Consider the following 26,341-nt stretch of genomic DNA (forward strand, 5'->3'; position numbering starts at 1 on the left):
GTTTTGTACTCATTTGGGCATCATCTCATTGTTTTGTTTAAGCAGGTTTAATTGCCCATTTGTATGCCCATCCTTCCTATGATCCTTCTGCTGTAGGCCCTCTGGAGCTGGCTAACGCACTAGCAGCTTGCTGCCTTTCTTCAAGGTTATCTTCACAACATAGGCAGTGGGCTGCTCAGCAGCTGGTGCGAACTCTTGCAGCACATGATCGAGATAATCAAACTACTCCTCAGACCCTTGCTGATATGGGGGGAGATTTACGAAAATGTTCTTTCATAAAATTAGAGGCTCATCAGAACCGGGTAAGCATGATCGCTACCAAAATTGCATGAATTTTAATATTATGCTTTTTTTGTCAAATGCAGAAAATAAAATTACTGGGTGGGAGTGGGTTTTTTTGTTTGGTTGGGGTTTTTTTTGTTTTGTTTTGTTTTTTTACAAATAGACTAACTGGAATGATTTCCCACAAGAAGCAGCTTTTTGGTGATAAAGTTAGTTATTGCTAGAGGATACCTCTGATGCAAAAAAATGCATAGCTGCTTTGAAGCTTCATTTAAAGGAGAGAAGAAACTATCTTCACAGTACATGAAGTCAAATGAATCGCTACGAATCTTTTTTTAGATTAGATCTTAATTTGCATTAGTTTGTCTGTCATAGTAGTTARTGTCTTTGTCCAGTATTCTGCACAGTAGTGGCCTATGGAGCATGGATCTGAACAGTGTCCTGCATCCTTGTAAAGAGCACTTAATTACACCATAATCTAGAAGGAGAAAAARTAGCTTGTTTGCTTGGTTGTTTTARCAGATTTAAATAATCAAGTGAATGCTTTGTGCCAATGTTTTCATTGATAGTTATAATAGTGAACAAATATACCTAAGCTTTAGATTTAAACTCTGTTTTTGCTATGATAAAAATAATTTCATTTTTTTGTAGGTCATGACATGTGTTTGGTGCAACAAAAAGGGACTTCTAGCAACTAGTGGAAATGATGGCACCATAAGAGTATGGAATGTTACAAAAAAGCAGTATTCATTGCAACAAACATGTGTGCTCAACAAATTGTGAGTTGATTATTTATAATAGTCAAATATTTAACTTAAGCTGTTATCATGCGAGGTAATGAAAAAGGCCTAACTCCACAATATCTCCTGCACAAATAATCTCTTTTTCTTTGGGACTTTTGCAGTGTTGTGTTTATGGCATGCAAAGTAAATTAAATGGCTTAAAACTGAAAAGAGAACTTAAAATTTCAAGATGGTAAGAGCTAATATAAGGAGATTGTGCTAAACTGTTTAAAAATATCTAATTCAATCTAATTCATCTAAATCCATCTAATGACAAATGAGTTAAATAATAACTCTAAAGGACTGTCACATGAAAGCAAATCTCATATTCCTTCAGTGGGTTCCAGTGGGCAGTTCAAAGGGCAAACATGGTATTTACAAATGTGATGGTTCTGGTCAAATGTTTAAAAAAAAATAATAATTTCTGACTTTTGGGCTTCAKGAGCTTAGAATAATGATCTGTCATGAAAATGTCTGGGAAGTATTGTGGTATCATTTGGATGTCACATCCCTCAGGGTGAACATTCAAATTCTGTGTAAGTTGACTTAAAGATTTTAGAATTTTGCTTATAATTCATCAACAGTCTCTTTAATAAAAGCCCTGACAAATAAGAAYGCAGTTCTCTCAAACTAGTAAATGGAGCAAGTCTGAACGAAAACAGACTGAAATAAATAAATAATAATTGGTCCTTTAGCCTCACTAAGAAGTATCGAAAGGATGTTCAGCTGGTTGTGGTATGGGACAAAGAACACTTACAGCTGTATCTAAGGGCCTCTAGCTCCAAAGTTGTGGTGGGTCAGTATGTTGATGCCTTTCGTAATTACAACATCCTGAGGACCTGAGGAGTTGTCCAGCTTGTACTGGGTTATACCTAGATAGACAGGTAATTTTTTTTTTTTTTTTTTTTAACTTTTCTAGGTTAAAAAAGGCAGACAAATATTTATCTCTCACATAGGAAATAAAGAAGAAGAAAAAAAGAAATAAGAAATAAAGAACAATCTGGTAGTCACAAAGATTCTGTTTTACACTACAGAGGACATTAAATTCAAAACAAATGTAATTAGTGAAGATTCTTAGTGAGAGCCTTTTATAAGTGCAGTCAAGACAAGCATATTCAAAAGGGTTGAAACTTCTAAGATAATTAGCCCTTGGAGCTGATCAAATGCCTTATTTAAAAAATGAATGATAGAGTAATTCTAACAGCTTCTAAGTTACATATATTTAAGCATTAATGAATTCTGTTTTATTTCTTCTATAATTTATTTGTGAATTTTCACTGGTGACAATTTAACTAGATGTCATGGAGAAATGAAGTTGTTGGTACTTATTTAAGGAATTATTGCTATATGCAGGCCTACCAGTTGTGCCAAAACAACTGTGTATGGTGCTGAGAACCTATCAGTAGAATAGATTTGTAATTTTTAATTTGCTCTTAATGTCTCTTTAAARGTAATCCAAATGTTTGAGTGTATGGAAACCCAGAATTACTTGACCTTTATTTTGCCTTTTTGTCTTGAAATTCTTAAAGTTGAATTTGTTCACTGAGTTTCATAGCATTTGCCACTCACAGAAGTATTGAYGCAAGAGAGTGGTTGGCTTACGCAAAGGAAGGAGGACATAGGTTGGATGAGTTCATAATCTGGTCCGGTTGTTAGGCACATAGTGTTGTTGGGCACTGCAGCCTGGATACGTAAACATATGACTTGAAAGAAACTCTCTTAGACACATTAATACTGAAATTCTTGCATCCAAATTTAGATTGTGTTGTCCACTGAGTGCCAAGGTTAGGTTACKCTTCTCTGAGTGGAAGCAACTGGGAGAGAAGAATAACCTAGTTAATTAAAATAGTGTTTAAATATAATTAAAATGATACTTAAATATTGCATTAACACTGTTGTAAGAATAAATTAAAATTAATTCCTTGGTACAGAATGAAGAAACAGTAGTGCATTAGATGGCAGTTTCATGATGATTTCTCTGCAATTCTTTTAAGTTCGTGTTTGCCTGCTACCGTTATAGATGCTGCTTTAAAGGGATAAACAGGATGACATATAACTTGACTTCAGAAGATAGTAATGAGATTATTATCAGGGGGACAGAGAGGTGTTCTTCCATTACAGTACATTCAGAATTCAGTACTTCCATGGACTTTGTTGTTAATGATTTCAATAATGATTTTAAATACAAGCACAGCACAATTTTATTTGTATTCATTGTTATGGTAGAGAACTGTCAATTCATCTTTAAAGTTAGGATCATATTTTTTAGCCCTTAGAGTTGTCTGTCTGTCTCTGTCTGTCTCTCTCTCTCTTTTAATAGAGTTCTCTCTGCTTCTTGTGAGGTTGCTTACTGTTTTTCTGAGTTTGGGAGCATTATTTAAATGTTACCAGATGATACAATATTAGTATCTATTCTGTTAACTTTTTAGGTAAATGATAGTCATAGCATCATACTATCTGCTGTATTCACAATTAAAATGTCTCCTGCTTGGAAAAAAACACACCAAGATACTCTTCTTATATCTCAAAAAATATAAGGGCGATACAGTATCTTGCCTACAAAAAGCATCCTGGCCACACTGTAGCCTTCCTTTTCCTGTTACTAAAATGAATAAAAACTGTGCTGTTTTWATGTGCACTTCAAGGCCAATAGAACATGCCAGTGGTCCCATAGTAGCCAAACAAACTCTAAAACACAATTCAGACTTCTTAAGGCAGTTCAGCAGTGCTGTAACACGAGCAAATGTTTAGACTAGAATTAGTATTAATTAGTAGAATTAGTAGAATTAGCAGGATGGTTACCTCTTTAATTTGCATAGTCTAAGCTATTCTGTTTCATTTCATGACTTCCCAGAAAGTTGTCCCTTTGCCAAAGATGCTTTTTCTTAAGTTCAAGATGTATCCAGGTGAAGTTAGAGATCGTTAGAATCACCCTTCTAATTGAAACCTAATTTCAGACTTCTGCTGTGGAAATAACTGGTATCTCATTCTACAGTTTGAGAGATTTTAAATGAAMTGTGGAACTATGAGCAGAAAACTGCAATGACGGCAGAAGAATTCCAGATCTTAACTCAGATATCTATTTCATGAATTCTGTTTTCCTGTCTGCTACAAGAGAATACCCTTTTTAAAGTGCATTATTTTATTCATTATAGAGAAGTTGATTCTGAAGAAAGTCTAGGGTCACCTAGTGACCTCAGCTTGTCTCTTGTCTGTTGGAGCATCAGTGGCAAGTATCTGGCTGGAGCTACAGAAAAGATGGTGAACATATGGCAAGTCAATGGTATGTTCTAACTGTTGTACTTCTGAATACTTTATGATGCAGCGTATTTTTAGGGAGACTACTAAGTTACTGAATATTTGCTTATTTAGGTACTTAAGTGTGTGTGCTTTCCAATTTAAATGCCTACCTTCCTCCTCAAAATACTGTAAACCCTCTGTAATAAAAGGCACTGACCACAAATGAATATGTGCTTTAAATTATGTCAATAGAAAAGCGATCATCAAGTATGAAACCTTGTTGTCTGTTACTGAATCAAAAATATTTAGGTTTGAAACTTGCAGTTAGCAATTTTTGTCTATAAATGCTATACTCCTGTAGTTTCCAAGAATTATCTTTCTAAATGAGGCATCAAGAGTGACAAAATTGCCTGAAACAGATGCAGGCAGGGTTTGCTAGAGTGATAAGGTAGACGGAAAACCTTCTAACGAGAGTGGAATGAGAGAATTTGCTTTGTTTAGTTGAACAAAAGAGTCTCAGAGGAGGAAGATTATGAATAAATACATTAGGAAGATAAGCACTAGCAGAGAGAAGCCCAGGGAGAAGAAGCAGCTGTGTAAGCAAATGGATAGTGTTGACACAAGAAGAAATGGAACTTAATTGGCTGTGAATAATTAAAGGAAATCAGAAGAAAATCTCTAATGCTCAAAGGATCTTGATCTCGAATAGTTTACAAGCAAAAAAGACAGCTGAGGAAGAAACACTTTAAAATGGTTTAGATAATTTTATRGATGAGACTGCACAGGGTTACAGAGGGCTGAACCCAATCCAGGAACGATCCTTCCTAATTCCTTGTTGCAGTTTGCAAGTACCTTTAAGTGGATCCTCTTCTGATATTTTCCTGTCATTTGTTGTTACTTGACTAAACCAAAGTAATATCTCCAGAATGCCTCTGAGAGGAAGACTGTTTTCACTTTATCATTTGAAATCTCTGATGCTTGATTGTGTTGTTTTGTGCATATGAAAATCACTGATTACTTTCTGACAATTGTGGATGTTTTCATATGGATGAGGTCCATTAGATGTTTATAGTGCTTTAAGATACTTATTATTTGAATTATCCTTTTTTCCCCTCATCCTAATATACAGTCCACAAGAAAAATATAGAAGTTTTCTAGTACTGAAAAACTTAATTTTCTCTTTTTAACAAAGCTAACTTGACTGAGATTTGAGATTTGTTAGCTAGATCAGTGTAGATCCATTGTTTCATAGTCTTGTACCTTCTGTGAATTTATAGTTTGTGGCGTAAGAGTAAATATGGTCTCTCAGTATTTTCCTATGGGAAGTATTTTTTCTTTGTGGTCATCTTTTCTTTATGAAGATGAAGTAGTTCTAAAAGACTTTTTGGGCTCCTAGGAGGAAAAGGATTATTAGATCTTCAGCCTCACTGGGTGTCTGCTCTAGCTTGGCCAGAAGAAGGCCCASCTGCACCGTGGACAGGTGATGCTCCAGAATTATTATTAATTGGTCGTATGGATGGATCTCTTGGGCTTATTGAAGTTGTAGATGTTTCAACCATGCACCGGCTAGAACTGGAACACTGCTACAGAAAGGATGGTATGTAACCATATCAGTATTTAAATAGAGATTAAAATTGCAAGTTTTTACCGATTTCTTTTTAAAAGCAAATATATAATCTCATTTTATTTATTGCTCGTGAGGGTACCACTTCTGGTGCTTTGCTACTAAACACCATTTGTGTTCCTGAGAGGAGAAAAGCCTGTGGGATCTGAGTCTGCACCCTGGTTGCCCCTACAGTGAAGGCAGTTTGTAGTAGCCAAGCGCCACATTCCTTGCCACTGTATAAACGCAATATAGGTTCTCTGCAACATCCACTCAGATTTATATTTACTGTACAAATTAAAGTTTTCAATCAAAAAGTATACTAGTTAACCTTAATGATGGGGGAGATTGTTACACATTTTATATTTCAAGCAGTTGCACTGTAAAAAGTTCTTTAGCAGAAATGTGAAGTTCAATTTAATTTAATTAATGTTGTGTCGTTTGTTCTTGTAGTGTCTGTCACATGCCTTGCCTGGCTGAGCGAAGACAGACCGTTTGCAGTTGGCTATTCAGATGGAAAATTGCTAATAGGAACAAAGGAACCACTTGAAAAAGGAGGAACTGTTCTAGTTGATGCGTATAAGGTAGAGTTAGTCTTTTTGAAACTAATGCTTAATTTTTGTGGATAAAGAACTCTGTTCAAGCTATTTTCTGTATTTGAAAGCTACTTACAAAATCAAATGCAGAGAATCAGCTTATTTTAACAAAAAAATGCCTATTTCACCTATTCTGATACATACATTAAACAAAATAGATTTTAGAGGACCGTTCAGGCGAATTAAAAAAAAAGAGTATAAAAATTATAGCTCTTTTTTCTAGAAGAGGTAATGAAGTTTATATTGCTACAGTTACGAAAGTGTATTAAAGGCATAATTATGCACTTCTAGATTTAAAAGACTAGTTCTCTTCATTCGTAAAAGCGCTCATAATAAATTTTAGTTTTGGTCATATCGCATGTTACTTTAAAGCACCAGTTACAGTGATAAGCGAAAGATGTTTCTGAAAAACAAGCGGGCACTAAGATTTGGATTTTCTTCTTGCTCGGTTTTGACAATATGTTAGTAATACTCTGTAAATGATTTGTCAAGTTAATAGGAGAATTTCCCAGATGTAGGTTCAGTTAAAAGTATCTTGAGTGCTTCTATGAATAGGCATGCTTGAAGAATAAAGCTATGGTTTTGCTTTGCTTTGCTTCTGCTATGGACTTTTCTCCTTTCCTACATCACTTAGGAGACTCAGTGCTACATCTGGCCCATTGCATAATATATTCATGATCCCAGGTGCCATTAAGGTGATTCATACTACAATTTCACAGTATGAAAATGAAGAAAAAGTTACCTACTTCTTTGAAAAAAAAAATTTCAAAAAAGGTGTGCAGTCGGAGAAGAGAACATTTTTCTCTGTACTTTCCGCAGAGTTTCTCTCAGGAAGCTGGATTTTTTTATTTAATACTTCCGGAAAGTATCAGACTTCATTATTGCATCTCGTTATCTCTGTTGTGATTTATATGATAATAAAATGTTCTTGGTTAATAATAATGAAACATATTGCACTAGCTCTGAGAGTTGAATTTTCTGTTTCTGTAGCGTAACTTGATACCAGATCTTAATTTTTTTAAATCCATTAGGATATGGTTGTTAGTATGAAATGGGATCCAACTGGTAAAATTCTCCTGACATGTGCTAAAGAAGAAACAGTAAAACTCTGGGGATATATGGGAGGATGTTGGAGACGTCTACATTCACTGTCACATCCAGCTGTTGTGAATGGCATTGCCTGGTGTCCACTTCCAGGAAAAGGACACAAGTTGCAGCTCTTACTAGCTACGTATGTGATTTTTTTGTTGTTGTTTGTTTTAATAACTCTTTTTCCAGTGGTTTTTACTGGTTATTGATGTCCAGAGCAAAGAAAATTTGTTGTCTGTTTTTTTCGATCACATTCAGCTCAGTAATTCAGTTATTGTGAAATCCATAAAGCACCAGTATAGCCAGGATTCAAATAGGAAGAATGTTTCTGGCTGTGTTACCAACTATTTTCTCCTACCATGATACTCATATATGGTGGATCCTGCATGAATTTTTTTAGTTTTCTTCAAATAGTTTTTATGAGAATATGGTGTTAGTAAAAATGGGAAAGCTACAGGAAAAGAAAAAGTGCATTTATCCAGTGAGGACATGCCTTTCTGCTTTATGTGAATTGATACACTATAAATTTATAGAAGGGAGGTGAAAGTGACTTATGTCTTTTAGGACATATTGTTAGTTAATACTGTGAATTAATACCTTTATTTCTGWTTTATCTTGACTTCCTTCAGAGGATGTCACAATGGTTTGGTGTGCGTCTGGGCTGTTCCCCAGGACATCACACTGCAGTCGAGTTCAACTTGTTCAGAAGGATGGTGGGACCAGGAAACAATTGCYAAGGTAAAAGTAGACTTACTGTTTAAGACGTTCTTTGGTCATTCTGAAATTGCGGAGGCAGAGAAGGAATGTGGGCAAGATAATCAAAACTCAACATATACTTAAGGAAGACACTTGCTAAACAATGTTTATATTGCAGACGTTTCCAGAACAGGAAACGAAAGATCAAAGGTCTAAATCAGCTTGTTTTGATCTATGATTTCTTTAAAACTGATAACTTTATACCAGAACTTGATAACAATTTAAAATTATTTTTTGGTAAAGATAAGATAAACTTCATGTAAAATTGTATTGTAATGTGGTCTTTAGTATTGATGGGATTTTTTAAAGGGAAGAAAAGATAACGCAACAAAGATATATTTATAAAAAAAACAATTACAGTACTAGTCTTTTGTTATCTTATGGAAAGTGCCACATCTTTACAGATGATCAGTATCAAAATACAGAAGSTGCTGTTTTGTTTGGTTTTCCATAAATTATAATCGATTGTGTTCCATAACTGTGAAATAATTTGCAGGATGGATACAAAAAAGTAGTAGAAGTCAAGTGCGTATTTCAACTGAGAGGACACATTACTCCTGTTCGGACTGTTGCGTTCAGTCCTGATGGACTGGCGTTAGTGTCTGGTGGACTTGGTGGTCTCATGAATATTTGGTCTTTACGGGTAAGACCCTCTTTGAGGCAGCATGATTTTTTTAGTATAAGTATCTAAAAAGGTAAAGGTATCAGATTACCTTTCAGTTACTTTCCAACATGTTACAAACATTAGAGAAAGTATTTTCTAAATTAATTGTATAAAATTACACTTATAAAATGTTTAAATATTCAATATGATCCTACTGCTAACTCACTGGGTAATTTTGATCATGTTAGTTAAGCTTTGGAGAATTACCCAACTCTACCTTTACAGATGCAAACAATATTTGTTTTACTCTAGGAACTTTTCAAAGATTTAGATAATGTTTAATTTTAAACACTTTTAAAGCCTTAATTGTGTTATCTCCTTAATACGATAAAAACTCTAAATAGAATTTAGATTTTAGTATAGACAGTTTTAAAACAGTTATTTTGCAGCTTGGAGTCTATCATCCTAGGTATGTAACTTTATGTATTAAAATAGAAAAGTTGCTTTATAAACACACTGACTCAGATCACTTCTTTTCTTAGGATGGTTCAGTACTACAAAGTGTTGTGATAGGTTCTGGAGCTATTCAAACTGCCGTATGGATACCTGAAGTTGGAGTAGCTGCATGCTCTAACAGATCAAAGGTGATCTTACATGTCAAAATAATGTTCCTTTAAATTTTTGTATAACTGAGAATTATTTTATTAAGACARAATGCTTTTTGTCTGTATTTGCCTTAAAACAAAGCAAAGCAAAAACACATCAGCAGACATCTCTTGTTTATTGGCTTTGTTTTGCCCAAGAATACTTGTTTAAAAAGCAATRCAAGTAATTGGGAATCTAAGCAAGTCTATTTTTTTTGCAAACTGCARTGTTTTGACTTTCAACTATCACTTCACTCAAAAAAAAAAAACTTTTTAAAGTCTTGCATCTTAAATTTCAGATTTTTCTTCTGAGGAAAACTCTTGGGGCAGGGAGAAATCCTTCTGAGCTGGTGGTTGTAAAGGATGCTGCCTATTCATTACATCCACTTTTCTGTTCGATGGCAGCAGCAGTCAGTGGACCAGGAAAATAGGAGGAGGACACTGTTGTTTTTGTCCTTTATGTGCTATGAAGAAATTCTTCCTTTTTCCCTTTTACCTCAATGATTTAATTTAATCTAAAGGAGCAGCAGAATTAACTTTTTAAGGTTTGCTCTATCAAGAACTCCTAGCATCTGAACAGTAGTTCTGTAAGTGTGATTGGGGCAATATTTAGAAGCCTATGCAAGTCTCCTAGTTCCTCAAGGGATAAAAAAAAAAGCCCTGCTGATTTTTACCAAATGATATATATATATAGATATATATAGATATATATAGATATACGCACACACACACACACATATATATATATTGGTTTTTTTAATGGACATAAGTATGACACAAGTTATAATCTCTGTTAGTAGAGGCAAGATGTATTTAGTTCTAAGTATTTTGTGATTCTTTGAAAATGCCCTCTGAATTTAGCCCAAAAATTGAAGGTTATATTACAAGGCAAATCTCAAACTAAGGTTATACCAACATTCACTGAAATGGACTCTGCTTATTAATATTTCTTTTCTTCTCTTTGCTTCCCTGGAGTGATAATCATACTGTTGTCTTGGGTACATGAGAGTTACACATGATGAAGTAGAAATTGGAGCTAGCTATGTAGCATTGCCAGCTGATTATTCATGAACAGAGATAAAAATATTCAAGCTTCTGCATTTTCTGGCATCTGTGGGAACTTAGGATAATTGAAACAACTTAAGATAAATGAATGAAGCTGAATAATCTTGTTTTATGAAATGTTAATTTCTAACATGTCTTGTAATTGCTATTAAACAGGATGTGCTGGTAGTGAACTGTACAGCAGAGTGGATATCTTCCAATCATGTTCTTGCAACATGTAGGACTGCACTGAAACAACAGGGAGTTCTAGGATTAAATATGGCTCCTTGCATGCGAGCTTTCTTGGAACGTTTGCCAATAATGCTTCAGGAACAGTACGCTTATGAAAAGGTAAGAGGAATTCAYGGGAACATTTAAAATTCACATTTTAAACATTTAGGTAACTTCAGCTCTCAACTGATTTCAGTCTTTCAATGCAGAACACAGAAGGCTTTTCTGAAGTTTTAGATTGTACACCCTGTTTGAAGTTGCCTTTCAGGATTCTCAAAACTAGTATTCTCCTACTTTGAGGATATTTTAAATTACTAGAAAAGCTGTGATTAAGTATGAGAAAAAATACTTTTCTACAAGAGCAGCTTTGATAAGCTGCCATTTCTGAATTGATGAATATATATTTCTAACTTTGTGTGTTCAATTTCTCTCTCYCATTTCTCTCATCTTTAGCCCCATGTTGTTTGTGGAGACCAGCTTGTTCATAGTCCTTACATGCAGTGTTTGGCTTCACTTGCTGTGGGCCTTCACCTAGATCAGCTCTTGTGCAGTCCCCCAGTACCACCTCATCACCAGAACTGCCTCCCTGATCCTTCAGCCTGGAGTCCCACAGAGTGGGCCTGGCTAGAGTGTTTCTCCACTACCATAAAAGCTGCTGAAGCCCTGGCCAAAGGAGCGCAATTCCCAGAATCCTTTACTGTTCCAGACCTGGAGCCTGTTCCAGAGGATGAGCTTACTCTCTTGATGGTAATATATGCTTTATCAACAAGGAAGCGTGTTAGTACTAAGTGTCTGCTGTGATGCAGATAACATATCTGAACTGTAATGATTTGTATTTGCTAACATAAGCACTAGCATAAATATGAGTTTATTTTTTAACTAATTGGTGTAGAATATACTGTAAAGACTACTCCCTGTGTGTGTGTAATCAGTCACAAGTGCAAAGTGCAAGTCATTTGCATACAGAAGTACATACTCCTTAACAGTAATTTTCATATGTGATGGAAGAAAGAAATGTAGAATTTTACTGTGCTAACTTTTAGCATAACTTCTTGGCACATTCGTTTGAACTCTGTCGACAGTGCCAATTGCTTGTATGACTTGCTATGATATGTAAATGAAAATAATTTTTTTTTAATTTCTGAATTATTTTATCAGCAAGCTTGTAACATCTTAAGCCAATTTTTCCATTTAAAACTTAAAAAAGCCCTCAATATCACCCTCAATATCACTAAAAAGGAAAAGATGATTTCATTGTGATTTTTTTCCTTACTGATATTTTTTTAACCTACTCGTTTTCCAAAATAATCAATATGAATTTTAAAATATTTTTGATGACTATTGTAGGGAACAGAAAATTTGCTTCTTCCTCTTCCCTCCCCTCCTCCTTGCCTAATTCAAGGACACAGTGCTGCACTTGTGAGTCTTGCAAAAGTTGGTAGATAGTTGTATTAAGGAAATAAGCTTGACCTGTGGACAAAAACCAAATATTTGAGTCTGTACACATGCATTTTTACTGTTTTTCTTGTTAGAATAATTTGAATGTCAGTATTGTTCTTACTGAAAAGGAAATGATATTAAAAACCAGCAAAATAATATGCAGCTCTTGAACTGACTGTGCCTTTTGGTGTGTAGGATAATAGTAAATGGATCAATGGTATGGATGAACAGATTATGTCATGGGCAACATCAAGGCCAGAGGTTAGTAAAATGGATTTTTCTATTTTTTTGGTTTTTTACATTGTAAGCTATTGAAAGTACTCTCGTTCTAAAGCATTCTTTCATGCTGTTCCATAGGATTGGCACTTGGGAGGGAAATGTGATGTGTATCTATGGGGAGCAGGAAGGCACGGACAGTTAGCAGAAGCAGGGAGAAATGTTATGATACCAGTAGCAGCGCCTTCGTTCTCTCAGGCTCAGCAGGTAATCACTTAAAGATAGTCATTTTTCTCTTTTTTATGAGATACCATGTATTGTTCGTTTTGTTTGTCAAAATATCTCCCTAAACATATTTTCAATTTGTTGTTAGAATTTGCTATAAAGCATGCCCAGATCATGTATTTTCAAGTTTTTACACTAACTATTTCACAGATTCACACCAAGAAACCATTGAAAGTGGCAAAATAAAACTATTTGATATAACATGATTTAAAATACCTGGACAGCGCTAGCATAATGCATATGTCAATTTTATCTTCTCAAATAACATTTTCATTCAAGATAAAATGTCAAAACTAAATCTCTGTAGGAGAATATATTGCAATTTCTCTTACAAAACTAGTAGCATATTTCAATGAAATAATTTTATTGTGATGTGATTAGGTAATAAAACAATCTTAAATGTTGAATGAGAGTATTATGTAAACAACTTTGTCCCAGAAACATTTGCCATGTGACAAAATAGTCTGTGATCTTGATATGATTTAACAATAATTGCACGTTCTAATGCAATGTTGCTGTATTTAAAACACCAAACTCATTACATATCCTGTGCATTTTTCTTAACTAGGTGGTTTGTGGTCAGAATTGCACTTTTGTCATTCAAGCTAATGGCACAGTTTTGGCTTGTGGAGAAGGGAGCTATGGGAGACTGGGACAAGGAAATTCTGATGATCTTCATGTGTTAACGGTCATTTCAGCACTGCAAGGTAAAACTGTTGGGTTTGAAATCAGTCAACTGATGGAACAAAAATAAGCACTTTAGCAGTTCATATAGTTGTTTGTGTTGACACTTTTCCCCCYAGATTTATACTTTAAAATATTGTACTCTTTTTAATTAAAAACTTGCATAAATGTTAGGTATTTGCTTCTCCTCAAGACTTTAAGTAGTGATATCTTAAAAGTCCATAATTTTAAGATGACTAGGGGGAAAAGTGCCTGCTCAAATTAGAAACAGTTCATTTCCAAATTAGTGCCAGGCCAGAAGCATAGGTTGTACATGAGAAGATAATATTTTCCTTAAGAACAAATGAATTCCTATAACAGGAAAACTATATTCCTGGTTGATTTGCTCCCCATACTTACTTTGCTACCATTAGGTATGCTTGGATAAATGGATGTTATGAGTTTCTTGTTATGATTTGTTCTAAATTTTCTTTTACTCTGTTTTCTTTAAAAGGCTTTGTAGTAACACAGCTGGTGACCTCCTGTGGATCTGATGGACATTCCATGGCTTTAACAGAAAGTGGGGAAGTCTTTAGCTGGGGAGATGGAGATTATGGAAAACTGGGACATGGGAACAGCGACAGACAGCGCAGACCTAGGCAAATAGAGGCTCTGCAAGGAGAAGAAGTGGTGCAGGTTCCAAAATATATACTTTTTACTTGTATAACCTGTAGGCATGATAACTTAGCATTAGGGATACTGACTTGGGGTGACTGGTACAAATAGCAATAGAAAAGTTCCTGAATCATTGTCAGTCTTACCAGTGTGACTTCTTAAAGTGAATGAAAAGAGGAAACTTTTGATGGCTCTCTAGCATTGTGAACCAAGTGGATAGTTTCCRTCTGAAGAATATTAGTATTGCAGAGCTCACTTGTTATCTAATATTACTTGACATTTGGTGTTTGAGAAGACTATGAATTTGAAAGCATGAATGGGAGATATGATTAAAAARTTGTCAAAATATAAACACAATTTAAAATTTTGTCTTAATCTTTGTCACATATCTTTGATCATTAAAACTAGGCACTCAGCCCCCTTCTTAATTAACTTAACTACTCAGAGTGCATTAAAACAATGTGCAAAAAGATACTTGTCTTTGAAAATTTATCAAAATTTAAAATATCCCTATGATAAAGCAAAATCAATCTATGTTCTCTGCCAGCTTGCAGATAACAGAAATCAGTAGAAATAATTAAAAAAGAGACTAAAAGCCTTTCTTCACCCAGATACTAGCCTAGCCTCCTCCTAACATAACCCTTGAGGAAAATGAAAGTTAAGTTGTTAGGAGTAAATCGTTAATAATAAAATATCTGTATTTTAGCTCTTTATAAAGTAAATACAGTTTAGGGAAGGAAAAGCCTAAACATGTAATAGCTAATATACTATTTCTCACAAATTTAAAATGCGTATATTTTTCTTGCAGATGTCTTGTGGCTTTAAACACTCAGCTGTGGTGACAGCAGATGGCAAACTTTTTACATTTGGAAATGGGGATTATGGTCGATTAGGACTAGGAAATACTTCAAACAAGAAACTTCCGGAAAGAGTGACAGCGCTGGAGGGTTACCAGATTGGACAGGCAYGGCCTATCTAAAAATAACAATGTATCTTTGTTTAAAACTGATGTTTTCAACATATCTGCCTTTGAAATGTCATAACATCAGTTTGAGTGCTCTGTTTTTAACTTTGGCATTTATTTTGAATGTGATGGTAGAATTTCAGCGTGTATAATTTTTTCATCGTTTCTTTTCTGATTGTTTTGATCCTCCTTCTACAAAACTGCCCATGTATTTTAATATTATATAATATAGATGATAAAATTAATGATTATTAATTTTTTGTTTCATCTTTAGATATTTGGGCATTTTTAAGCGTGAATTCATAAGGTATTTTATATCCTAAAGCAATGAACGTATTTAGTGTAAGTCTGTTCTTTGATTTAGGAATAGAGAAGACGCAAATACCTAAAAATGCTRATATGCTGCTGAATATCTTCAAAATGCAGTATTAAATGATAGAAGTTTTGATGTTGTTCTAGTATTAAAAAAAAAAATCCTCTAAGAGATAGTTATGGTGTTGGAGTTAGCAGTAAGCTAGCAAAAAATGTCATAAAAGCATATTTCTCTCAATCAGGTGGCCTGTGGACTCAATCATACGGTAGCTGTGTCAACAGATGGCTCTATGGTGTGGGCTTTTGGAGATGGAGATTATGGTAAACTTGGTTTGGGAAATTCCACGGCAAAATCCTCACCACAGGTTAGAATTCATAGAGAAATTATCTTTTGTATAAATTTTTAGTGCTGTAAAATGGGCTATGCAGCATTGAGATTGTATTATTATTTCCAGCTACTTACTATTCTAATATAGACTAGCATAAATAATTCTGGTGAGTGATTTGTTGGGCTGAGCCTGACACTTCAAGGATTTCATGTAAATGGTACTGACCTTATGTTTGTGACAATGAAAAAAGTGAAAATGTTAAGGCTAGCTTAAAGCAGAGGTTTGTTATTTTGGAATTTGGAGGAAAGCTGTTACACACTTGTCTCCCCTCCAACCCACCCAACCRCCTGTAAGTAACAGGTATTTGGAATCATTGTATGTAGAACAAAGAGTTAGTTTCATTAAAGAAAAAGAGAAAAGTGTACATTGTTTCCTGTATTCAGTTACAAGCCCTAATTAGAATAATACTACAATATATTCATTATATCATGGGAATTATAAATTCCATTTCAGAAGCAGGAGTTAGAGTTCCTTGTTTATTTCCTGTTTATATCCTCATAATACAATCGCTCTTTTTCACCTCATTTATTCCCTTAGAAAGTGGATATTCTTTGTGGAATTGGAATAAAAAAAGTTGCCTGTGGAACCCAATTTTCTGTTGCATTGACAAAAGATGGTCACGTATATACTTTTGGACAGGGTAAGACAATCTATTAATTGAACCTCTCCAGCTATAGATTTTTTGTGTATTGAAAGTGARAAGGAAGAATATTAAGATACATTTATAAGACTGAATTAATACTACTTTTTAGATTTGTACTGACCGTATATGAATTTTGGAACTTCAACACAGCAATTTCAATGTAGGCCTAAAATCCCAGTTTATAACTGCGTCTAGTTTGATCTCACGATAACCTTTCAATTTACTACTTTAGTTTCTGAAATGTTTTCCTATAACTTGATTGAATTTCACAAGCACAAAAACATTGGGCTACTTGAATGTTTAGTTTGTGTYATAAAGCTTATATCACATGTCATGAGCCCATCTACAGGCTCACAAGCCTGTTTAAAAGTCTAGGTAGGTGAATTTCCAAGGGTACCAAGTTAAACATGTTTGCTCTTCTCAAATACATTTCCATGTATTATACAACTATAAATTTAGATCTAGCAGTCTTATTTTAATATAAGTTGATCTTGTTTCAGTCTTAAAGTGAAAATAACAGTTTAGCAATACTAATGAGCATTGCAAGGTTTTGTAGGAAACATATGCTAGATTACTCCCTGAACAATCACATTAGTGTCCTAGTTCTGTGAGCGCTTGGAGTTGCTTTCTGTCTCTCCTTGCCTGCAAGTAAAATTAACTTTTTAAAGGGAACTGGTCTTTACATACGTAGCCATTTCCTTGCAATTTTAGATCGCCTCATAGGTTTACCAGAAGGCCGAGCTCGAAATCACAACAGACCCCAACAAGTTCCAGTACTGTCAGGAATCTTCATTGAAGACATAGCTGTAGGAGCAGAGCATACGCTAGCTTTATCATCTACAGGGGATGTATACGCTTGGGGTAGCAACTCCGAAGGACAGGTATGTACGTTTTCCTGTTAACTTCCAACCTTAATAAAATGAATTATGCTTTATAGATGMGGTTGGAACATGTTTAATGGAAAAGAAAGGTGGTGGTGGTGGTGGTGTCTTCGTTGTCCAACTCCCCCTCTTAGCCATAACAACATTTTAGGGTTTTTTTTCATGATTTTCCTTTTGATTTCCTATGCTCTTACATGGCAATAGTTTGAGAAAACACCAAAAATATTCTACCCCAAAGCATTCTAGGGAAAGCTTTTTTGAAAAATTTACAGAATTTTACCTTGTTTCTGAGATATCACGTCTTTTTAAACATAGTAAAATTTATGGTAGTTGATAATCAGATTTGTAAACCCTCTAGATTCTTTTAATAAAGAAAAAAATCAACCCCTTAGAGTCATTTTTCAAATTCAGAAGAAAAAATGTTAKTAAATGTTCCTTTTGAACACTGTTATTTTATCCTTGATTTTGAAAGTTCATTACCTCTCCTGCCCCATGTATAAGTTAATTTTTCGTAGTTTTACATACTGCAAATCTAAGAAAGAGCCTCTTGATGTGTTGACTGTTATGTTGCAAGGTTAGATAGAGTTGGTGGTCTAGTATTTTAGGATTGAGTTATTGAGAAAGGTATCATGAGCAGAATCTTTGGAAGAATTTCTGAAAGGAAAGTCCTTTTTGTAAGGATACTTAGTTTGTATTTACAGAAGAGAAAAGCTTGTTAGTGTAAAAGATGTAGAGAAACTTAGTTCTAGAAGTCTGTTTTGTGTGATTTCCCCTGTAATTTTAAAAGCTTGTGTTCTTACGAAGTGTAAAAAAAAWTCTAGACTTTTATGAAATTTTCACTTGTAGAATTTGAAATACAAAACTTTTAAAAAATCAGAACAGCTTTAGTAAACTTTCTGTTCACAAGGATTGTTTTATGTAAATTGTTGTAGGAATTTACATGCTAGAGCAAAAATRGCATTTAAATGAGCTGTGTCAACTATACATGAGAAAGATTATGYGATATAGATGACTTCATAGCATAGATTTCTCAGTCTACAAAAGAGCTTGCAATATCCCCCAAAACCTCTAGCTGTTTTAAGGATTCTTTGCCACCTACATCTGTTATTCCTGTTAGGTATGGATTTTAGTAGTCTATGCAAAAAAAAAGGTTAATACTAGCATAGTGAAAGGTGTGTAAAGTAAGTGTTTTTTTTTTTTTAATCCTAGCATATACTGTAGAGATAACTTTATCAAATACTTCTACCATTTGCTCTATTTTTTTACTTAGTGAGTTTTAGAAGTATGATCACCTCTTTTGCATTTTCTTTATACCTTTTATGTGTATTATAAATTACAAGCTTGGACTGGGCCATACCAACCATGTCAGAGAACCAACACTAGTAACAGTCCTGCAAGGAAAGAATATTCGACAGATTTCAGCAGGACGCTGCCACAGTGCTGCCTGGACAGCTCCACCTGTGCCACCAAGAGCTCCAGGTACAAATGGAGGTCGTTTGTGTGGTCATTTCATTTAGTCTTTGCGTTTCCTGCGGGATGAGTGCAACAAGGACTTCTGAATGTTTGAGATGAAGCTTTTTCTGTTTTATGTCCCAGSAGGATTTTATTATCTTTGTCTCTCTGCTACCCTTTATGAACTAACGTTGTTGTTCTGTGATAGGTGTTTCAGTGCCTTTACAGCTTGGTTTACCTGATGCCATTCCGCCACAGTATGGGGCACTGAAAGAAGTGAGCATTCACACAGTACGAGCAAGGCTGAGGCTACTGTACCATTTTTCAGACCTCATGTACTCTTCATGGAGATTACTAAACCTCAGTCCCAATAACCAGGTAAAATTCCTTTTGAAAAAAACGCTTAGCTATGTTGTGTAATGCCACTGATGTCACTGAAGAGTTCTTTTACAGATCAAGACAGATCTTTGGTAATAGGTTCTGTAGTATTTCTGTAATAAATAAATAAAATATAAATCCTGATTAAACTAGCCTTTGTGAAAAGCACTGGGATGTATTTTCACCTATCCTAGCACTGTTGTGTCAAGGTTAGTTTCCAAAAACTTACTAGCCTTAAAGCTATAAAGGAAATAGGTGAAATTTGCTGCTTCCTGAAATATTGAAATGTTAGTAATTAATTATGAATTAATTTATTCTGTAAAGAATGGAACTAATATTCTTTATTATCATAAAACTTAGTCTTATCCAACTTTATTGCAGAATAGTACATCTCATTACAATGCTGGAACATGGGGAATAGTCCAAGGACAGCTAAGGCCATTGTTAGCACCGCGAGTGTACACGCTCCCCATGGTACGCTCTATAGGAAAAACTATGGTTCAGGGGAAAAACTACGGGCCTCAGATTACTGTAAAAAGAATATCAACCAGGTCAGTACTTTTTTAAAGGCATTGTATTAGACATCAAACAAATGCTGAAATTCGTGCATTTTGTATTTTTAGCACACTCAGTTCTCGCTGTACAGCTTTACTAATCAAGTGACTTTGGAAACCTTTACACTTGTAAATTGTATGAATTGTATGACATTTTTCTTTTCTTTAAAGAGGTCGGAAATGCAAGCCCATTTTTGTACAGATAGCAAGACAAGTAGTAAAACTGAATGCATCAGACCTTCGCCTACCTTCCCGTGCCTGGAAAGTGAAACTGGTTGGAGAAGGAGCTGATGATGCAGGAGGAGTGTTTGATGACACTATTACAGAAATGTGTCAGGTATGAAAGTTCAGAATGCATGGGATGAGATTTCTGTTCTCTCTAGCATTTGTGCAACATAACAAATTCTTTCTGTCCATCACTCCATAGTGAAAATACTAGAATTGTGCACCTATGAATGTCTTTGAGGAAAAAGAGATCTTCCTCAGATTGTAACAAAGAAATGCCATAAAGCCACATTGTGGAACATTATGCAGGCCCCATTCTGTCCAGCCAGCATTTTCTGTAAGAGAAGTTGTACTGTATTCCATGAACCTTTGCAGCTGTTTTTCATGCATTCAAAGATACATGTCTCATCTCAGGTTCAGTGCTGGAAAGGAGCTCAGTAAATACAGGGGAGAATGACCATTTGCTGGTCTATAACCAGGATATGGCAGCTATTGAGACCATAGCTGTCTGAAGAGCTCGGTTTCCAGGTGAACCTGAAAAGACTTGTAGGAGTAGGATGAAGCTGGGCTGTACTAATGTGTACTGCTTATCATTATTTTTAAGGTGGGACAGCTATGATTGCAGCCAGAAGGATTCAGGCAAAACTGACTGAAGAACTTTCATTGTTTTCAGATCTAACAGGAGTCCCAAATCCCAAAGAATGAGATTTAATGCCATCAAAAGACAATAATTAGTGTATCTGCTTAGTCGGAGACATGGTAACAGTTATGGATAACACTGGAGCTGTGATGGGAGTTACTGAAGAATTCAGTAGAGAGAACTGAAGAATTCCAGTTATTAATGGAGTATCTAAAGCCTATAAAACTAGATTAGGGTTGATTCAGATAAGGACTTCAGGCTTAATTTATGGATTCTTTTTCTAGACAGTTTTCATAAAATATGAGGTACAATGTGTGTTCAGAACAGAACTCGCTGGAAAACTTTGTTTATTTCTGRTTCTTGCAAAAAGCTGGTTGGGTGTATGGCTTCTGCTCCTTTCTGAAAGAGGTACTAAGAGTCTATCACAAAACAGTCACAGTAAAATAATTGTTATAATCTGACATAAAGGCAGGTTGTGAAATAATCATATTTTTATTAGTAGAAATCCTATTTACCATGTGGCTTTTTCTTAAACATTCCAAATGAGTTTTTTAAGAGGTAATCGCTACTGTCRTAGATCATTCTGTTTTGTAATGCTATAATGTCATAATATTGCTATAGTAGATTTGTTATTCCTATGCCTAAGAAGGTTTTTTTTTTGTTGTTGATTTTTAAGGAACTGGAAACTGGAGTAGTAGACCTGCTTATTCCTTCCCCAAATGCTACAGCTGAAGTAGGCTACAATAGGGATAGGTAAGCTGTCAGAATTTCCTGTTACTGCAAAGGTTAGCAGGTGAAAATTTAAGTCTTGTACTACTTTATACCAAGCAGTGAGTTAAGCAGTAAGCAGAACTTAACGGTTGTTCCTCATACAGTTTTTCCTTCAGGTTATGATGTTACTTTGAAGTGAAGGAAAGAATTTAGAGTAATGTCAATGTTGTCTTTGTTTGGGCAAAACTAATCCTGAGCACATCTCAGCCTTCTTTATTTGGAGCATTAGAGATGATAATCTTTTCATCTGGACACCCTCTGCTGATAATCGTGTTGACAGTTATTATGCTGCACTTAGAAGTACTTTATCTTTCACTTCTAATAAGATGAAGTAGCACAGAAATTCCACTGGAAGCTTGACACTGTTTCTTTTGTTCTTTCAGGTTTCTGTTTAACCCTTCAGCATGTTCAGATGAACATCTGATGCAGTTTAAGTTTTTAGGCATTCTCATGGGTGTAGCAATTCGTACAAAAAAGCCATTAGATCTTCATTTGGCTCCAATGGTCTGGAAGCAACTTTGTTGTATCCCACTCATTTTGGAGGATTTGGAGGAGGTAGATCTGCTCTATGTGCAGACCCTCAACAGCATTCTTCACATTGAAGACAGTGGGATTACTGAAGAAAATTTCCATGAGGTAAAACTGGAACTCCCTGGTTTATTCTGCAAGTGGTTACTTGTATCGATTGACCTTAACTTCAGCATTAATTTTGTTATATAATTAAATAAATCAGTCAAACAAGCACTTCGTGTGTATTTGAAAGAGTTTGTGATCTTATTAGAGTTATAGCTAGAGACTGATAAAATCCTAAATTTAAATAATTTGAATGACTCATGATGATCATACTTTTTCTGTTTTGCATAACAGATGATTCCTTTAGATTCTTTTGTTGGCCAAAGTGCTGATGGTAAAATGGTTCCCATAATCCCTGGAGGGAACAGTATCCCACTTACCTTTTCAAACAGGAAAGAATATGTGGAGAGGGCAATTGAGTACAGACTCCATGAAATGGACCGTCAGGTAAGAATCTCATCATGACTCTGTACGTGTTAATGTGACCAGCATTTTTGGTTTTATTTACATTTCCATTACAGCGTATTGGAAAGAATAAGAATAGCTTGATTTTCTGCATGTTTCCTGGGTCCCCATAGCTTATTTTCTCCACACACACTGTTTTGTTTTGTTTTGTTTTGTTTTAAATCAGTCATATTTTCCTTAGTAGTTCCTCAGTTGCTAGAAGAACACTGGAAATCAGAACCTCTTTCATTAGAGTAGCTCTTACTGCAACTGTCAGCTCTGCTTGGGAAATGAACCTGCAATTGTGCATGCTGTGCACTGTATTTAGGCAGGATATCGACTTACAGTCCAGTTCAAGTACGTAATATTTGCTAACATTTGTTTAACTTGAAAATATTTCTCTTGTGCTTCTGCATAGGAACTACAAATAGTACATGAAATGCATTGAAAARTATTGATTACCGATTTGCATGCGTTTGTATATTTTGTCATTTCGATAGCGAAGCACATGAAAGCAGTATACAAATTTGCATAATAGAAAAGTATTTGCCCTTTTCCCAAGAAAAAGATGATGTCATCTTCAGTAGAACAATGACTTTCTCATCAGAGGTACCAAATGGCTATTTCCAGCTCAGGCACGTGGTATCTGTGCAGCTTTTTGGTTTAGCCATCATCATTTGTGCTGCTAACGTGTACCTTCTTAAGCTCTTCTGCTCTGTATCAGAATCTTTTCTTTTAATGTGCAAATATACCTGTAATACTGTGCAGGATTTTGAAAGAGGATGCATGTGAGGGAGGTTGTATTCAAGAGGGTTCCTATAATTCTCTCTTTATCTCATTTGCTAGCAGGTATGTTAACTTTGCGTATGSATGGCAGAGCTGAGATAATTGTACTTCAGGTATCTCTTCTTTCTTTGGGAAAATAGGTGGCTGCTGTAAGAGAAGGAATGTCTTGGATTGTTCCAGTTCCCTTGTTGTCTCTTCTGACTGCCAAGCAGTTGGAGCAAATGGTCTGTGGAATGCCAGAAATATCAGTTGAAGTTCTGAAGAAAGTTGTGCGATACAGGGAAGTTGAYGAACAGCATCAACTGGTTCAGTGGTTCTGGCATACCTTGGAAGAATTTTCAAATGAAGAAAGAGTCCTTTTCATGAGGTTTGTGTCAGGAAGATCTCGATTGCCAGCCAACACAGCTGATATCTCTCAGCGATTCCAAATAATGAAGGTTGATAGGGTAAGATGCTATTTCTATTTGTTTTATTCTTTCCCAGTTTAATCTGTGCTTTGGCCGTTGGAACCTGGTTTCCCTAATTGTAAGTTTATAGAGAAAACATAAGATGGAATAAGCCCTTAGCTATTAAAACCAAGGGTTTTAATTGTGTAGAGTATATAACACTGCATGAATTACATCTTAATGCATTTGGTGGATTCACTATATGGTTATATGAATTGGAGGTCAAGATGAGTCCTTGCACGAGAAATGTAACCTCTTCGATTGTTACTTGTCCACAGTCATTTTCTATTTCAATTCCTTTTTTTATTTGATAATTTTAACTTTTCATTAAGTGGCAGCATATGTCCAGTAGTGAACCCTAAAGCCTTAAAACCCCTGAGCTAACAGTATCTTATTTTACAGGGTGTGTTCCTTTTGAGTTACATTAGGTTTTTGTGCAGTGAAAGCAGGTTCTCTGTGAACTATATGAATGAAGGAATTGGGCAAATATAAAATAACAGTGATTTRACTGTCATCTTTGATTAGCTGTCTCAAATTGCCTTGTGCTAAGGCACGCTATGGTGTGTAATTTGAATGTTGCTTAGTATCTTCCCGTGGGCTGCTAAATAACTGTGTGATCTACTCCTCAAATGGTTCCATTTCCTTAGTGGGTGCAATGATGTACAGGAAGGGCAGCGTAGCAGTGGTTTTGCACATACTTTGGGAGGAAAGAAGTGATGTAAACGAAGAAGGCTCGTGTGCTTCTTCGCAGGAGTTGTTTACTGCCAGCTGAGCTCAAATGAGACAGTGGTGAACGACAGAGCCCGGGAAGGAGGGAAAAATGAAATAAGAATATGCTGCGTTTTTTTTCGTTCACRAAGTTAACGGTGTCCCACCTTTTGTCCGTTTCCACAGCCTTACGACAGCTTGCCTACCTCACAGACTTGTTTCTTTCAACTGAGGCTCCCACCTTACTCCAGTCAACTAATCATGGCAGAGCGTTTGCGCTATGCAATCAATAATTGCAGGTCTATAGATATGGACAATTATATGCTCTCAAGGAATGTGGACAATGCAGAGGGCTCAGACACAGATTATTAACATTCTGTGAACAAAGTCATCTTCCTTTTACTACAAATAGTGCCCTAAGTCCAATTCATTGTTGACATAATTTTATGGTAACCATAGATGTCTTAGGAGCATAAAAACAGGTGTTAATAAACAGTGGCCACATTTTAGTTACTCTAAATGTAACAAGAAATTAGATGTTTTTATTTTTTTTGTGATTGTAAAAAGAAAAAAAGGAAAAAGAAAACAAAAAAGGTATGATCAGTAAGTTTTTTTTCCTTTTTTGGTCACTTTTGATAAGTTTGCATGAAGACATTTTGGTGCATTTTTGTTGGGAATAGTACATTTGTTAAGCCCTCCCAGTGAACCTGAAGAGTTGTACATTGTGTATAATTGTTCATTAGCAAGGACAGTTTTACATGAATATTCACATATTTATTTTGTTTTAATTTGAATTGCCTGTGCAGGGTTCCTTATGCAGAGAAAATAAAGCAAATTCAAGAATTGGTTGCTCGTATGCATTTATGAACTGTTTATGGTTTACTCAGTCTTCATGCTTTTACATTGTATGTCTCAGGAAATTTTAATATTGCGGTGTTCAGACAAGACGTTTGAAACATCTTAAAATGTTTATCTTTAGTCTGATGTGTAGCACTGCCCTGCACTCTGAATATGWTTGAGGTACCGCTGTTTTCAGGTATGCTACTATTTATCACCTGTCCTTAAATACAAATTAAAATTGTACTTGATTCCATTTTGCTTTTCCTTTAAGCATTTTTCTCCTCCAGAGTAGTAGTTGTTGACAGTGAGGATGTATGGCAACCTTGAAACAGAGAACTCTTTGAATCTTTTGTCAAAAAAAAATAAAAATAAAAATATATACATGTACATGTATATATGTATGTGTACATGTATACATAGTGCTGATCAGTCAGTCCTATCCGTCAGTCCTGATCAGGGTACAAGGAAATCACGAATGAAAGGCAGTAGGTCTTACAAAYGTTCTTAGTTTTATGCCTTTGATTTCAGTAACTTGCATGTGTTCGGGCTCGCTTTGGCGGAGCTGTAATCGCATTGTACTCGGCAGCGTGTGGTTYGCAGGAGGGTCCGGGCTTGGCTGGGACGGTAACGTGCTGCATGAAGAAACCTCTTGTTCCGTGTCCGTGGGAAACGCTGAAGAGCAGATGACTCCCCGCAGCGTCTGTGTCACGCACGAGGTTTGTGTCCAGCTAGCCGTGCTGCTGCTCGGTGTGGAGGAGCAGGATTTGAGGGGGCTGCGGCGAAGCGTCTCGCAGCGAGTCGCTGCTGCTGTGGCCCGGCTCGCGCGGCCGCCTCGGCGAGGGGCCGCCGGGGTTGCTGCGGAGGTCCGATAGCCTGGCAGGGCTCCCCCGGGACAGGGCTCCCCCCGGGAGAAGGCAGAAGTTCCTCTCGTCTGCCCTCGTGCGGTTGCTGTAGGGCGGCAGGGATAATTCAGGAAACTTCCTGGCGAGGCCAGGCTGGTCGAGACCAACGTGACGTGTCGCTGCCAGGCGGTAGTGGTCAGAGGGCTAACTCTAAACCTGTCCGAATTTGAAGATGCATATTTTACCTGGTGAGGTCCTCAGTAATGACTGGCTGCTGGCTGTTGAGAGAGGCGAAAGGTTCATGAGCTGTGGCCAAGAACCAGCGTGCGGGAGAAGGGGGCGC

At 35.9% G+C, this 26,341-nt stretch overlaps 1 protein-coding gene across 5 annotated transcripts in view; it reads left to right on the forward strand.

Annotated features, from left to right (window-relative positions):
• HERC1 (HECT and RLD domain containing E3 ubiquitin protein ligase family member 1) overlaps positions 1-25,409 on the forward strand; it is a 105,935-nt gene extending 80,526 nt beyond the window's left edge. For 4 of the 5 annotated variants that reach the window (XM_085303272.1, XM_085303273.1, XM_085303274.1 and 1 more), the window contains exons 52-79: positions 46-302; positions 934-1,061; positions 4,220-4,347; positions 5,701-5,901; positions 6,361-6,491; positions 7,535-7,734; positions 8,222-8,330; positions 8,845-8,991; positions 9,495-9,596; positions 10,818-10,991; positions 11,325-11,618; positions 12,507-12,572; positions 12,669-12,794; positions 13,381-13,519; positions 13,990-14,171; positions 14,959-15,114; positions 15,669-15,791; positions 16,353-16,455; positions 17,170-17,339; positions 18,680-18,818; positions 19,000-19,169; positions 19,551-19,720; positions 19,895-20,060; positions 21,265-21,341; positions 21,743-21,995; positions 22,227-22,379; positions 23,303-23,608; positions 24,503-25,409. In XM_085303272.1, coding sequence (XP_085159398.1) covers positions 46-302; positions 934-1,061; positions 4,220-4,347; positions 5,701-5,901; positions 6,361-6,491; positions 7,535-7,734; positions 8,222-8,330; positions 8,845-8,991; positions 9,495-9,596; positions 10,818-10,991; positions 11,325-11,618; positions 12,507-12,572; positions 12,669-12,794; positions 13,381-13,519; positions 13,990-14,171; positions 14,959-15,114; positions 15,669-15,791; positions 16,353-16,455; positions 17,170-17,339; positions 18,680-18,818; positions 19,000-19,169; positions 19,551-19,720; positions 19,895-20,060; positions 21,265-21,341; positions 21,743-21,995; positions 22,227-22,379; positions 23,303-23,608; positions 24,503-24,688 — 4,556 coding nt within the window. In that variant the 3' untranslated portion in view covers positions 24,689-25,409. The remainder of the gene's footprint in view (positions 1-45; positions 303-933; positions 1,062-4,219; positions 4,348-5,700; positions 5,902-6,360; positions 6,492-7,534; positions 7,735-8,221; positions 8,331-8,844; positions 8,992-9,494; positions 9,597-10,817; positions 10,992-11,324; positions 11,619-12,506; positions 12,573-12,668; positions 12,795-13,380; positions 13,520-13,989; positions 14,172-14,958; positions 15,115-15,668; positions 15,792-16,352; positions 16,456-17,169; positions 17,340-18,679; positions 18,819-18,999; positions 19,170-19,550; positions 19,721-19,894; positions 20,061-21,264; positions 21,342-21,742; positions 21,996-22,226; positions 22,380-23,302; positions 23,609-24,502) is intronic. The other variant, XM_085303276.1, reaches the window with a different exon arrangement.
• Positions 25,410-26,341: the final 932 nt, after the last annotated feature.

Source organism: Rhea americana, unplaced genomic scaffold (genome assembly GCF_003343005.1).
Source record: "Rhea americana isolate MKP2758 unplaced genomic scaffold, rheAme1 scaffold_2, whole genome shotgun sequence".
In the NCBI taxonomy this organism is placed as follows: Eukaryota; Metazoa; Chordata; class Aves; order Rheiformes; family Rheidae; genus Rhea; species Rhea americana.